The sequence below is a fragment of the Diabrotica virgifera genome, chromosome 2 (assembly GCF_917563875.1).
Source record: "Diabrotica virgifera virgifera chromosome 2, PGI_DIABVI_V3a".
Taxonomy (NCBI): Eukaryota; Metazoa; Arthropoda; class Insecta; order Coleoptera; family Chrysomelidae; genus Diabrotica; species Diabrotica virgifera.
In genome coordinates this window covers 36,586,839-36,602,318 of record NC_065444.1, presented here as the reverse complement: position 1 = coordinate 36,602,318, position 15,480 = coordinate 36,586,839, and the positions used below count along the sequence as shown (strand labels likewise).

At 32.9% G+C, this 15,480-nt stretch overlaps 1 protein-coding gene across 4 annotated transcripts in view; it reads right to left on the bottom strand.

Annotated features, from left to right (window-relative positions):
* LOC114327415 (equilibrative nucleoside transporter 3) overlaps window positions 1-15,480 on the bottom strand; it is a 112,404-nt gene that overhangs the window by 21,169 nt on the left and 75,755 nt on the right. For all 4 annotated transcript variants that reach the window (XM_050642541.1, XM_028276027.2, XM_028276026.2 and 1 more), the window contains 2 exons: window positions 10,736-10,982; window positions 2,193-2,243 (listed from right to left, as the gene is read on the bottom strand). In XM_050642541.1, coding sequence (XP_050498498.1) covers window positions 2,193-2,243; window positions 10,736-10,982 — 298 coding nt within the window. The remainder of the gene's footprint in view (window positions 1-2,192; window positions 2,244-10,735; window positions 10,983-15,480) is intronic.

Sequence of the window (15,480 nt, the reverse complement as noted above, 5' to 3'; positions counted from 1 at the left end):
GAAATTTTTCCAGACGGGAGCGGTCTCACCACATGGACTAACTCGGCATCCAGAATATATCAACAGCGATATCCTGAACAGACGAAAGTAATGAGTTAAGATATGGAGATGCTGTATAAAAATGTAAGAGTATCATAAATGCAATCCTTTGAATAACTAAAATAGGGGTTGTTCATTTAAAAAAGATGTGATAATTGTAATTTTATTTTGTAGTTTACCCTGCATACGAATATTTGTCAATGATTTATGATTTCTGTTAAACTTAATTTGAATAAATAAATAAACATTTATTTATTTCTTCTTTATATACTGTGTGTTTATAACAAAAAATTATATAAATACACAGGGTATCCTACTAATAAATATGTTTATGTTTGCTTTACTACGTAAACATCCTGTAGACTCCATCGGCACATTATCCAAGCCTGGAGACTATGGTCTACATTTATTCTTAATATTTTTTTTGGGTAATCTGTACTATAATGGAATTATCCAATGTCGTACTAAAAATTCACCTTGTACGTATGTTTAAGAGTTAGCAACGTTTTCGAGAAATCATTTTAAGACGGCTGATTCTTTCATATATTGTTCCCTATGCTTCCTCGAACATCGTACCGGCCATCTGGCTGCTGATACAGGTTGCGTTCATTACTGCGCAGCACACCCTTACAGGTAAACACAAAATCAGGGTGATTGATTAGTGTGAAAAATCTTAGTAGATCCGCTATAGTAATAGATAGCAATAGATCTTCACATTACAAAATTAGTTATAATGTTATAGGGTGTTCGATAACATAGTGGCAGACCAAACTTTTGTTTTTTTAAATGGAACACCCCATATTTTATTTTATATTCAAAATCTTCTTAACTTCCCCATCACAAAAATATAAAGCTTTGTTATGCTATACAGGGTATTTACAAAGTTAAAACCAATGTTCTATGAAAATCGTAATAAGTTCAGCTCCCTGTACAAATAAAAATAAGCACAACAGCAATGGTTTATTGGTGCCATATTTTATTGTTGATTGTCAGAATTTATAAAAATGGTTGACATTGCTAATTTTCTTTATATCGAATACAGGGTGAGTCAAAACGCAAGTACATTCTTTTCACAGTAACTTTAAATAGAACACCCTAAACTTGCTCTGAAAAATGGAAATATCTCGAAAACGGTCAAATTTAGGCATAGGGAATATTATATAAAAATTAAAGTACGGTAATGATATTTTTCGATGGTAATATAAAATACAGGGTGTTCCATTTAAAATTTCTGAGAAAAGAATGTACTTGCGTTTTGACTCACCCTGTATTCGAGATAAGGAAAATTAGCAATATCAAAAATTCTTAAAAATTTTCACAATCAACAAAAAATATGGCACCGATAAACCATCGCTGTTGTGCTTTTTTTTATTTATACAGGGAGTTGAACTTGTTACGATTTTCATAAAAAATTGGTTATAACTTTGTAAAAGCCCTATATAACATAACAATCCTTTATATTTTTGTAATGGGGAAGTTAAGAGGATTTCGAATATAACATAAAATATAGGGTGTTCCGTTTAAAAAAACATAAGTTTGGTCTGCCACTATGTTATCGAACACCCTGTAACAATCTAACTAATTTCGTAATGGAAAGCTAAAAGTTGGCCACAATTTTTATTATTAACTTTTATTGCTATCTATTACTATAGCGGATCTACTGAGCTTTATCAAACTCATCAATCACCCTGTATATTTAATTTAAATTATTTTAGGACGAAAAATTTTTTTGTCATTACTTTTTAAACCACAGAAATGTCTGGCAATTACAGTTCATATTTCTAATAATGTTTAAAAAGTAATGACACAAAAAATTTTCGTCTTACAATAATTTTAAATTCGACATGTTTACCTGTACAAGTGTGCTGCGCCGTAATGAACGCAGCCTGTATCAGTAGCCAGATGGCCGGTACGGTGTTCGAGGAAGCATAGGGAACAATATATGAAAGAATCGGCCGTCTTAAAATGATTTTTTTCCGACGTTCTAGCTCTTGGTCCAGTATTATCTAACCCACTAAACTATTTTACTTATACTAGAAAATTTTATAATCGACATAAAAACACAGATTTTTTTTATGTTTTTGCTTTTTAACTGTTTTTGTACGGAAACGGTTTAATAATTTACGTCAACTCGTAAAAAAAATGTTAATTACCGTTCATAACTGCTAAAATCGCCATGGTTAGTGCAAAAAATCCTGTTTGCCCTAAAAAATAAAATGATAATATTAATCACCTCGAAAAAAAAAAATAAATATGTTTTATGCATTGCGTGTGTAGAAATTAAACTGGACCGGAATTATATAAAATGTTAAAAGTTTATGAAAGAAGTAGTTGTATTATAGTTATTAAGGTACCAAGGGTATTATAAGGATAATAACGCTTGAGGTCAATGGTGTATATACCGAGGGCCTTTGGCTCGAGGGATATACGTTGACCGAAAGCGTTATTATCTATGATCTATAATACCCGTGGTGCCTTCAACGTTTAATGTCCGAGTAAATATTCTTTATATGCAAAAAATTTGAATGAATTTTGAATTAATTAGTTTTCAAATAAGTACATTTACTAGCAATAGTCGTAATGTAATTGCGGTAACTATAGTTTTACTTAGGTTGTTATTTGTCAACTTGACAGTATTTAACTAGTTATTTAAATATAATACCCTAGGGCGTTATTTTTCAAAATAACGCCCTAGGGTATTAAATCATACTTAACTGACTTCGAAATCATGTCATTATTTGTCGAATAATATACCAATCGGACATTAACAAAATAACAGAAAATAACAGAAATTAATTAATAATTAAAAATTACTTTTTTTTGGAAATTTACAAAAAAAAATCGGCCCGGGCAGATATTGTTTTAGATATTTTGGATCATTCTAGATCATCCTTCTTCCCATAAGGAACCTTTCTCATTAACAATTGAAAAAATATATTTTAAAATAAAACATGTCACAAGGTTTGAACTTGAATCAAAATAATATTTTTTATTTGTGCTTTTGACCCTTGAACATTTACATATTTCCTTTTATTTTAGTTTTAAATTATTTAAAATTCGAAAACGATCAGAAGGAAAAATTACAAAAGACCTTTTTTGTTTAGAATGATCCAAAAAACTGAAATAATATCTTATCTGCCCCGGTCTAATTTTTTTAAATATACAAAACAGTTATTTTTTATCAAAAATGAATAACCACTTTTAATTTCGTTGCAAAACGAAAATAGAGCCGCATCATATTCTAGTCCAATCAGAGAGGAGAGTGCAGCAAGCACCTCTACCGGTTTCGAAACTTATTAGTCTCTCATCAGGAGGCACATATGCTGCTCTCTCTGATCTAACCAAAACAAACTCCGGCGTGCAGTCAAGGATTGCAACGAACGAAATGGCTTAGATGCCCTAGCGGCAACTGCTAGCAAAAGACTAAGTCTGCAATCTAATGGCAAATAAAACAGCATAATGTTATTCTACATCCCACCAGAATGAAAACAATGGGAACCTTCTCTGGTTACACCTCCGAGGCTTCTACAATTTGCAAGCCATAACGGATGCTGAGACTAAAGAAGATGAGGGAATTTTACAATTTATAATTCACGTCCCATCTGCTCAGCGCGGTAAAGTTCCAACGAGAATAGTTCCCTTCGTACTCCAATCAGAGTAAACATGTAAATCAAAAATGAATAACCACTTTCAATTTCGTTGCAAAACGAAAATACAGCCGCATCATATTCTAGTCCAATCAGAGAGTGCAGCAAGCACCTCTACCCGTTTCGAATGCACTCTCTGATTGGACTAGAATATGATGCGGCTGTATTTCCGTTTTGCAACGAAATTGAAAATGGTTATTCATTTTTTATTTACATGTTTATTCTGATTGGAGTACGAAGGGAACCATTCTCGTTGGAACTTTACCTCGCTGAGCAGATGGGACGTGAATTATAAATTGTAAAATTCCAAATTCCCTCATCTTCCTTAGTCTCAGCATCCGTTATGGCTTGCAAATTGTAGAAGCCTCGGAGGTGTCACCAGAGAAGGTTCCCATTGTTTTCATTCTGGTGAGATGTAGAGTATTATGTTGTTTTATTTGCCATTAGATACCATACTAAATTACATATCAAATAATTTTAATCCATTAAATAGATCGATGCAGATCGACCATGTATCGGATCCTCTACTATGATAAGAAGCGAGGACTGCGAAGAAGAATAATTTAAGACAAATGCACAAAAGCGTGTGTAAATGCAAAAATAAGAAGTTATGTGCAATACACGTACTGACCATGAACAAGACAGGAAGTACGTAGAAGTATGTGGTAGACGCTCATGAGTAGAAATAAAAATAAGTTACACCAAATAAAACATAACGATATTAAAAAAAAAACAAAGTAGGATTAATATTATTAAAAAATTCAATGAAGATAACTAAACTACTATTAGTCCAGGAGACAGTGCTGTTTCGTGGTCAATCAAAGTTCAGGGAGTTTCAGAGTATGTTCCTGTGTATTTTGACTTGACCCGGTAAATTCGAATTTGAAGCTTGCTTTTGATTATAAATCGCAAATTATCACATGTAAATAATTTTGATTCACGGTTATATGTTGGTGGTCATATAATTCAAAGGGTTTTTTTTTAGCCTTTTTTTCTATTCGAAATGTCGAATAAAGGCCTCTCCCATTTCTCGCCATTCATCTCTGTTGTGTGTGAGGCGTTTCCACATTGGTCCTGCGACTCTTCTGATGTCATCGCTCCAGCGCATTTGAGGTCTTCCTCTTGGTCTCTTCGCTTCGTACGGTCGCCAGTTTCCAACTTCCTTGCTCCATCTACCATTTTCGAGACGTTCGTTGTGTCCAGCCCATTTCCATTTTAATTTAGCCGTTTGTTCCACGGCATCCCTTACTTTTGTTTTGTTTCGGGTTGCTTCGTTTGTTTGCCGATCTATTAGTGAGATACCAAGCATCTGTCGTTCCATGGCTCTTTGAGTTTTTCTAATCTTGTCCATGTTCATTTTTGTGAATGTCCAGGTTTGAGCTCCGTAAGTGAGAACGGGAAGGATACAAGAATCGAACACTTTGGTTCGAAGGTATTGTGGTATCTTTTTGTCTTTTAGTATATATGAGAGTTTTCCGAATGCAGCCCATCCCATTCTTACTCGTCTGCTTATTTCGGTAGTTTGATTTTCTTTGTTTACCTTGATATTCTGACCTAGATATATATATTCTTTTACATGTTCCACTTTTGTTCCTTGGATGGTTATCGTTGGTTGATCATCTTTGTTAGACATTAGCTTAGTTTTGCTCAAGTTCATTTTTAGTCCTTTTTTTAAGGATTCTCTATGAAGCTCATCGATCATCACCTTCAGTTCTTTCCAGCTGTCGGCTATTAGTACCACGTCATCTGCATATCTTAGGTGGTTTAAATACTTGCCATTTATCGAGAGTCCCTTTGTTTCCCAATTTAATGATTTAAAGATGTCTTCAAGTGCGGCAGTAAATAGTTTTGGAGATATGGTGTCTCCCTGTCTTACTCCTCGGTTGATTTTGATTGGCCTAGTTTTCATGTCGTTATCCATCGTGACTACCATTTCAGCATGTTTGTATATATTATGTATTAATATCCTATATCTAGAATCGATTCTGCTATTGACCAGTGCTTCCTCAATAGCCCATAATTCTATGCTGTCAAAAGCTTTTTCGTAATCTATAAATGCTAAGCAGATTGGTAAGTTGTACTCGTTAACTTTTTCCATTAGGATCTTTAGTGTGTGAAGATGGTCGCATGTACTGAAGCCTTTTCTAAAACCGGCTTGTTCTGCTGGTTGATATACATCGAACTTTGTTGTCAATCTATTTGTAATTATTTTTGTGAATGTTTTATAAAGTTGTGATAGTAGTGATATTGGACGATAATTTTTCAGATCTGTATTGTCACCTTTTTTGTGTATTAAGATTGTGTTAGCAGTATTCCATTCCTTTGGTATGTTTCCTTCAAATAGGCATTTATTGAAAAGTATTTTTAGGTATCTGATAACTTCTTCACCGCCGTCTTTCAGCATTTCTGCCAGAATTCCATCGTTACCCGGTGCTTTATTTCTTTTCATTTCTTTAAGTGCATTTTCTATTTCTGCTTCGCTTATTTCGGGCATTAATTCAGAGTTTACGTTTGTTATTTGCCTTTTCAGATTTTGCTTTAAACAGTCGGGGGGATCGTTTTTTGAATGGTATAATTCAGTATAGAAGTTTTCAATTATCTTCGATATCTGAGCTTTGCTTGTTTCTAGTTGGCCTTGTTGATTTTTTATAGCTATAATATTTTTCTTGCCTAATTTCGGTTTGGTATATTTCAGACTTCGATTTTTCTCTATCACTTCTTCTATATGGTCTTCTTGCTGTTTTCTAATGTCGTCTTTTATCTGTTTTCGTATGGCTCGGTTAAGTTCCTTGTATTCTGTGGTATTTCTTTTGTTTCGTGACAAGAGCTCTCTTCGTTGTTTCAGAATTCAAAGAGTACCCACTTTTAAATATCTTGGTTGCCATATTACTGAACAACTAGATCCAGATAAAGGGATAAAATGTAGAATCGAGATAGCCCGCACGACATTTTTAAAAATGAGGTCATTCTTCTGTAATGATAACTTGCAACTTCAACTTCGAAAGCGCATGATTAAATGTTACATTTGGTCAGTCCTCTTGTATGGTATCGAAGCATGGACATTAAAAATATCCACCATTAATCGTTTGGAGGCCTTTGAAATGTGGCTGCATAGACGTACACTGAAAATACCATGGACGGCTATGCTGACAAATGTGGCAGTCCTTAAGAGAGCAAATGCTGCCCGCGAGCTGCTTAATAACATCAAATATAGAAAGATGGCCTATTTTGGACACGTAGTAAGGGGAGACCGGTATAATATTCTTCAACTTATTATGATGGGTAAAATCGAAGGACGCAGAGGAATTGGTAGAAAGCAAGCCTCTTGGTTGAAGAATATTCGGGAGTGGACAGGAATAAAGAAAGCAGAACACCTATTTAGAATAGCTCGAGACAGAGACAGTTTCGCCATGTTAATCGACAACGTCAAGGAGACTTGATAGGGCACGTTAAGAAGAAGAAATAATTTTGACTAAATGCAATCTGTTGCTTTAAAAAAACCTACAAAATGGTGTTTGATAAACCTTGATCCCATAATTAGAACCGGAGATACTGCAAAATAAATACAATAACATTGCACAATATCCGTTTATAATTATTGTTATAACTTTGTTATAAATAATACTGCGATTATAATTATGTTTATATTATATGTATAGATTATATTATAGTTTAGTTTTAAATCTGATAGTTTTTACTTTAATTTGAGCTATTTAAAGTTATTTTACTCAATATGCAGTCTAGTTACCTACAAGTGAAAAATCGTTTAAATGTCGTAATTTACCTCTTTGGCAATGTTTTTGCATTAATTTTGCAATATCTCCAGTTCTAGTTATTGGATCAAGGTTACCAAAGATTGTTTTGTATGTTTTTTTAAGGAACAAATTGCATTTTGTAAATATTATTTATATGTATTCTTAGTATACAAATTATAATTATTTAAACAATGGAATTGTTTATAATAAATTTCCGCCAGTACCGCCAGTACCGACGCAAACTTGAAATTCGAATTCAGTGTCTCAAAATACATAAGGATACACTCTGAAACTCCAAGAACTTTGCTCTGACACGAAACAGCCCTGGCCCTATAGACATTAACAGGATTGACCAAGGAAAATAACAAATCAGTTTATGGAAAACAAATGAAATGACATAAGAAGAAAGAAAACACCAGATCTAAAATATCATCATCGTCATCATTACCATCATCATTATCATCATCATCATCATCATCATCATCATCATCATCATCATCATCATGGTGCTAGAGCCCTTAAGACCTGGACCTTCTCAAGTTTTCTGCGTCATTCTGCTCTGCCACTTGCTTGAATTTTTCAATTGGCAACAGCGATCTTCTCAAAAGCGATTTTAGATTTTCCAGTCGTCAACAAAGATCAAAAATATAAGTAGAAAGAAAGACAAAAATGAAAACCGTATAAACGCATGAATAAATTGTAAAAAGATCAAAATAAGTAGAAGATATGAACAGAAAAAATTAGGTTAGTGCCTCAGAAATGGCACAATCAATGTTTAACAGAATGAGAAAACTTTTCTGTAATCGCAGTATCAGTATAACGCTCCGCTAATGCTAAATAATGTTTGGATGTTAAATTTTCTCCACCCTTTTGTATGGGATGAGGCCTGGACACTAAAACAATCCAACATTAAGAACCTGGAAAAATTCGAAATGTGGTGTTATCGACGTATTCTGAAAATATCACGGATGGATCGCAAGACAGACGCAATAATTTTCGAACAGCTAGGAAAACAATACAAGTGGGAATACTTGGGGCACGTTATGAGGGATGAAAAATATGAACTAAGCAGGGGTGAGCAAAAGCCGGCCCGCGGGCCGGATCCGGCCCTTTTGCTTACTTTATCCGGCCCGTTTAGAAATTTCTCCAGCAATTTTTTTAAGAGCGTACGCGCAAAATTTCGGGCATATGCTTTTAAATGCATTTATTTTTTTTTTCTAATCCTGAGAGTATTTTGAAACATTTAAACGCAGAATGAAACATTACATTATTACAGAGGGCCGAAAAGTCCCTGAAAACTTCTATAATGTTTATTTTAATAAGTCACAGGGGTGAAAAAAGAGAAACTTAAGTGTGATTTTTAATTTCAAATATCTCATTCAAAAGAAACTTTTTGTTTATTCTAAGGAACTTTCGGTCCTTGGTAATAATGTAATCTTTCATTCTGCGTTTAAATTTTTCAAAAATATTTTATTAGTTTTCTCAGGATTAAAAAAAATGAATAAATTTAAAAAGCATTGGTCCGAAATTTTGCGCCTACGCTCTTTATCTCTTTAAGGCGATTTTGTTGAAATCAACAGTATTGGTGTTCGTAGTTTTCATATAAATAATGAATCTCTATCTTCTGCTTTTCTTAAAATTGTCTGTGTGTTTAACCCGGTCCAGACGCGAATATTTTTCGGCCACGTCATTTGTCGTCTACCAAGACCCCTTTTCCTTCGAGTTTACCCTTCATAATAAGCTGCTGCAACAACTTACAACAACGTACTTATCACATCTAAGTATGTGCCCTTTCTCCTTGCTGTCTTTCTCCTTTTAATAAAGGTCAAAAGCTCTCTAGTCCTTCCCCATTCTGTGTAACACCATTTCGTTCGTAATATGATCGGTCCATTTTTCAAAATTCTCCTAAAAAGCTACATCTCAAAAGCTTCCAGATTTTTCATTAAGTCAGCATTAATAATCCAATATTTTGCTGAAAATGGGGAAGGAATGAGAAGTCATAAAAACCAAACAAACGAGGAAACTCTAATATCTGGGCCACATAATGAGAGGGGAAAAGTACTCCCCACTAAGGCTCATAATCCAAAGAAAAATCTCGAAAAGGAGAAACGTGGGACGTAGGAGGATTTCCTGGTTGCAAAATTTAAGGGGGTGGCACGGGTGCAGTTCAATACAATTGTTCAGAGCTGCAGCCAACAAAGTTACGATTGCTGTGACGGTAGCCAACCTCCGATAGAAGACGGTACTGCAAGAAGAAGAAGAACAATCCAATAAAGAAGAATAGAGTAGATATAACATTTTTATTATTATCCCGGTTTTTCATGGTGTTCTCCGCCTTCCGGTTCCCAGTTTCCAGCTTCGTCGGTTGTTTCATTCGCCAGGGTGAAGGTTCCTTTCCGACATTGCCTTCTGAATGCCCCCTAGTCAGGATTGTTTCGGCCTTCCTCTCTTCCTTCTTTCCCTTGGCGTCCATATTAAAATTTGTTTTGGCAGCCTGTCATCGTCCATTCTTTCTACATACAAGATCAGTTGTCTCCTTTAAATTTCCTCTATGATGGTTGACTTGACATAATATTTTAGCATCCGATATCAGATTTGGAGATTGAATCTTTGGTTACTCAGAAATTTCTTTATCTTCAAAAAGACTGCTCTTGATTACTCTATTCTTGGTCGAATTTCTGAATTTCCATTTTTTATCTGGATCCTAGTTAAGGCTTAATATAATATAATGGACCATATTAAAAATTTTGTAATTTTACTGGGCATAAATTTTTCGCATGTACACCCAAGTAAGACAATTTATTTTTACTATTATTTATTATTAACAGTCAAATGTACTTGTCCAAATGTTTTAAAATGATACTTATATAGTATTTTTGTCAAAAAATTTCTTGGGCTGAAAAAAACTACCAAAAACATTAGCTTGTGTGTAGCGTACATAATGGGTATAGTCACAGACACAGAATAGGAAACAATTGCTTCCTATTCTGTGGTATAGTTCTCCGGCCCGGGAGACATTTTGAAAATTTTATTTTGGCCCGCGCTTAAAAGTATTTGCCCACCTCTGAACTAAAGGAATATAATGTGGCTATACAATGGTCTCGTGGCTATACAATCTCCGTGAATGGTTTGGATGTAGTTCAATTGAACTAATCGGACGTGTAACCAACAAAATTATAATTGCCAGAAAGATTTCCAATTTCCGATAGAATCGGAACTTGAAGAAGAAGTGCTTCAGGTATACCTAAAGGACATAAGCAATATGGATAAAACATAATACAAGTAAATACTTACATCCATCCGTGTCCGATTTAATGAAAACAGTGGATACCACAAAACAGGTAGCCAAGACGTAGAGAGAAGTGAGAATCCTGATCTTCACCTTGATTTTGTAAGCGAACACCACGGCTAAGACCATACATATCACAGTCGGAACTGATTGCGCTACATTCGTTCCTGATGCAAAGTTGGATTGAAGGATAGACCTGTAATTTGGATCCGTGTTGTCTGACGTCGTGTTCCGAAATTTGTACATCCAGTACTACAAAAAAAGTAATTATTAAATAAATTCAAGCATAGGTAAAGCAATTTACAAATTAAAAAGTTAAAAAGAAGGCGAAAGAAAGTTTTACTTTTAATATTAACAATATTAAAAAATAAAACTTTATCAAAACTAATTTTTTGGTCACACCATTCGTGGCTTCTAAAATTTGCAAGCCAACGAATCGCCGGAGCAAAGAAGGCCGAGGGAGATCTATCAAGTTGCATCTCACTGCCCGCCTGTCCAGCACGGTAAAATTTCAACAAAGATTAGTTCCCAATACTCAGAATAGGAGTAGAACTAATAAAAATAATGGATGTTTTAAAATCGAACTCTGAAAATTAATTCAAAAAACCAATGTAATACTAACAAATATTTCATTAAGTAGTGATTAAATAGTGTAATATCAAACAATAAACACAACAGAGACAGTAAGTCACTTTAATGTTAACAGTTTTTATTATTATTATCGAATATATTCATATCGGAATATACCTAAGCAGATAACCTACAAAAGCTAAGACCAGTAGTAAAATTGTTTATAGTCTGGGCTGATTATCGGAGAATAGGCCATTTTTGGGAAAAGTTATTTACCAGCAATTTTATTGCTGGAATCGAATTATAAGATCCTATATATTAATAATATAGGTATGCAAAGTCCTCAGATAGTGTGCTACTTTTTTTATAAACAAAATGGCGCACGAAAATCGTGTTTTTTTCAATTATTGCTCTATAACTCCGAAGATTTTAACTTTACAACAAAAACTCTCAAATAAAAATTCACCGTGATTAAATTCTGCATAGAGCCGCGTTTTTTCCGATCCGCTTCGACGAAAATTTTCCTCGGAAAATGCGGGTTTTCCCAACAAAATCTTTAATTTTCAAATAAAGTTTTAGATAAGTAATTATCTGCCAATAATTAAATAATTTGGTGACTTAAAAGCCTTTTTGGTTTAGATTATAGTTCTAGAAGCTGATGAAAATTAAACGAATATTTTAGCAACAATTCAATTGTAAATTGATAATTTACTGTCGCAATAATAACCAAAATAATTATGATACACTGATCAAGCTTTGAAATCTTATAAAGATGAGATGCCTATTTAATATTTTGTCGACAAAATATGAATTTTTTATTTTTTTGCATAATCTTTAAATGTTTAAAAAAAATAGTTATAAACAAATTAACGTTTCTCAGAAAGTTTTTATTATATTATAATTTAAAAAAATAGCTAAAATGGGCATTTTAAATATCTTTAAAATGAATGCTTTAAAACTTTTTTGCAATCATTTGTAAAAAAGTTATGAAACAGCAAAGTAATCATACGATTACTACTGTGTTTATACTTTTTTTAATTCTTTCAAAGCGTAGAAGTGAGTTTAAAGTACAAGCTAATTATTCACAAAAAAATATCGATTATCAGTTTAATAGTTATATTTTAATTAAAGATTATAAATATATTTTTTTGTAATTTACACGCGCGAAAGTAGAGTAACACAGTACTGTAGCTAACATTTTCACTCGGAGCGACGACCGGCCGCGTGATGTACACTTTCAATAAATAATGCATGCTGCGTGTCAGTCGCTTCGAGTGAACATTTTAGCTCCGACTCTGTATCAGGCCTACGTTTGCGCTAAAAATTACAAAAAAAAGTGTTTTTAATCTTTGATTAAAATATAACCATTGCAGTAATTTTTGACATTCTTTGTGAGTAATTAGGTTGTACCATAGACTCACTTTTAAGCTTTGAAACAATTAAAACTAATTGTAAACAACGGAGATTTCGTATATTTACTTTGCTGTTTCATAACTTTTTTGCAAATGGTTGGAAATTTTTTTAAAGCATTCATTTTCAAGACCTATGAAATACGCATTTTAAGTATTTTTTTAAATTAGAATATAATGAACAATTTCTGAGAAATGTTAATTTGTTTATAACAATTTTTTTTAAACATTAAAGATTATGCAAAAAAATGAAAAATTTATATTTTGTCGACAAAATATTAAATAGGCATCACACCTTTATAATCTTTCTAAGTTTGATCAATGTCTCATGATTATTTTGGTTGTTATTGCGACTGTAAACTGTTAATTAACAATTGAATTGTTGCTAAAATATTCGTTTCATTTTCACCGGCTTCTGAATTTATAATCTATAACAAGAAAGCTTTTATTTCACTAAGCTATATAATTATTGATAAATAATTACTGGCCCAAAAAATTTATTTGAAAATTCGAGATTTTGTTGGGAAACCCCACATTTTCCGAGGAAAATTTTCGTCGGAGCAAATCGGGAAAAACATGTCTCTATGCAGAATTAAATTGGGGTGAATTTTTATTTGAGTGTTTTTGGTGTAAAGTTAAAATCTTCGGAGTTATAGAGCAATAATTGAAAAAAATAAGATTTGTCGGCGCCATTTTGTTTATAAAAAAAGTAGCACACTATATGCGGACTTTGCATACCTATATTAATAATATATAGGATCTTATAATTCGATTCCAGCAATAAAATTGCTGGTAAATAACCTTTCTTTGTACTTTACTAATTAGACCAGCGTATTATAACTATTTTTTTTCAAAATTTAAAGATTATGCAAAAAAAAAAGAAAAATTTATATTTTGTCGATAAAATATTAAATAAGCATCTCATCTTTATAATATTTATAAGTTTGATCAATGTATCATGATTATTTTGTTTATTATTGCGATCGTAATTTGTTAATTAACAATTGAATTGTTGCTAAAATATTCGTTTAATTTTCACCGGCTTCTGGAATTACAATCTATACCAAAAAAGCTTTGATGTCACTAAGTTATTTAATTATTGATTAATAATTACTTACCTAAAACTTTAATTGAAAATTAGAGTTTTTGTTAGGAAAACCCGCATTTTCCGAGGAAAATTTTCATCGGAGCAAATCGTGAAAAACATATCTCTATGCAGAATTTAATTGCGGTGAATTTTTATTAAGCTGTTTTGGTTGTAAAGTTAAAATCTTCGAAGTTATAGAGCAATAATTGAAAAAAATACGATTTGTCGGCGCCATTTTGTTTATAAAAAAAGTAGCACACTATCTGCGGACTTTGCATACCTATATTATTAATATATAGGATCTCATAATTCGATTCCAGCAATAAAATTGCTGGTAAATAACTTTTCCATGAATTTTGCTAATTAGCCCAGAGTATTACTGTGGACTACGGAAGTTGTTTGTCAGGACCGTATTCTGATTAAACAAAAATGATGACTAAAATGAATAGTTTTATCCAATCTGAAATTTTTACTACTAACAATACTACAAATAGCTCCTCTACAAATCAGTTAAATGGATCACCTACATATTCTTCCGTAACCAACCAAACACCACACACCAACATATTTCCATCAAGAAAACAAGGAATTATATTTGATGCAATTGAAAATACCAAACAAGAAGATTACCTGTCTGCTCTGAGTCTTTTGCTACAACCAACCGACATTATTTTCTGTTCAAGGTTATCAAATAACAGAGTATGTATATATTTAGCAAACGAAAAACTAGTTGAGAATTTTATAAACAAAAATGAAAAAATTAAAATAAACCAACAACTCTTACAGGCTCGCAGACTTGTTAACCCAAGTCAGCGATTAGTATTGTCCAGTGTCTGTCCCTCAATCCCACACTCGGTCCTAATATCTGCATTAGAATCATATGGATTAAATATTCAGTCACCTTTAACATTCCTAAGAATAGGTACATCTACACCGCAATTCCAGCACATTTTGAGTTTCAGACGCCAAACCTACATATCTCCACTAAATAACCAGACACTACCAAATTCATTCCTTATCACACATGAGGAAACATCATACAGGATTTACCTATCATTAGATAACCAAGCTTGCCAAACATGTAGGCAAACCAACCACTTAACAAAAAACTGCCCAATGTTTACTTCGATTACAGCAGATAATTCAACATCAAATAACTTTTTTCCAAACCATTTACCAATTCTAAAAACCCAAAAAAAAACAATTACCAACAACAACAATCAAAAGAAGAAATTACAGTCGACTCTCGTTAATTCGAAACTCGAGGGACTCTTAAAATATTACGAATTATTGAGTGTTTGAAATATCAAATGGTCATCGCACACATCTTATGGAAAATATAATGTCACTCAAATTCAATAAAATTTATACGATTAGATTCGTTTTAATATAACGATCAATTCTTATCATTGCGCCAACTCTTAATTATGATTAATTACGGCGCAAATTGCAATTAAAGTTTATCGAAATCACATTTTTGGAGTCCATAAAATGTTAGTTTACAATCATTATTGCTCTGAGTGCTATTCATAACAGCTTAAATCCCGCTGGGCCTAAGCGGATTAGTGAAACTAATCCGCTGATTTATGGAGTACCGAAAATCTGGGTATTTTAAAATATTTTTTCTCTCTCTAACTTATGTACCTACCCATTTGTTTTCAGATTTATTTATATCAATTTCTGC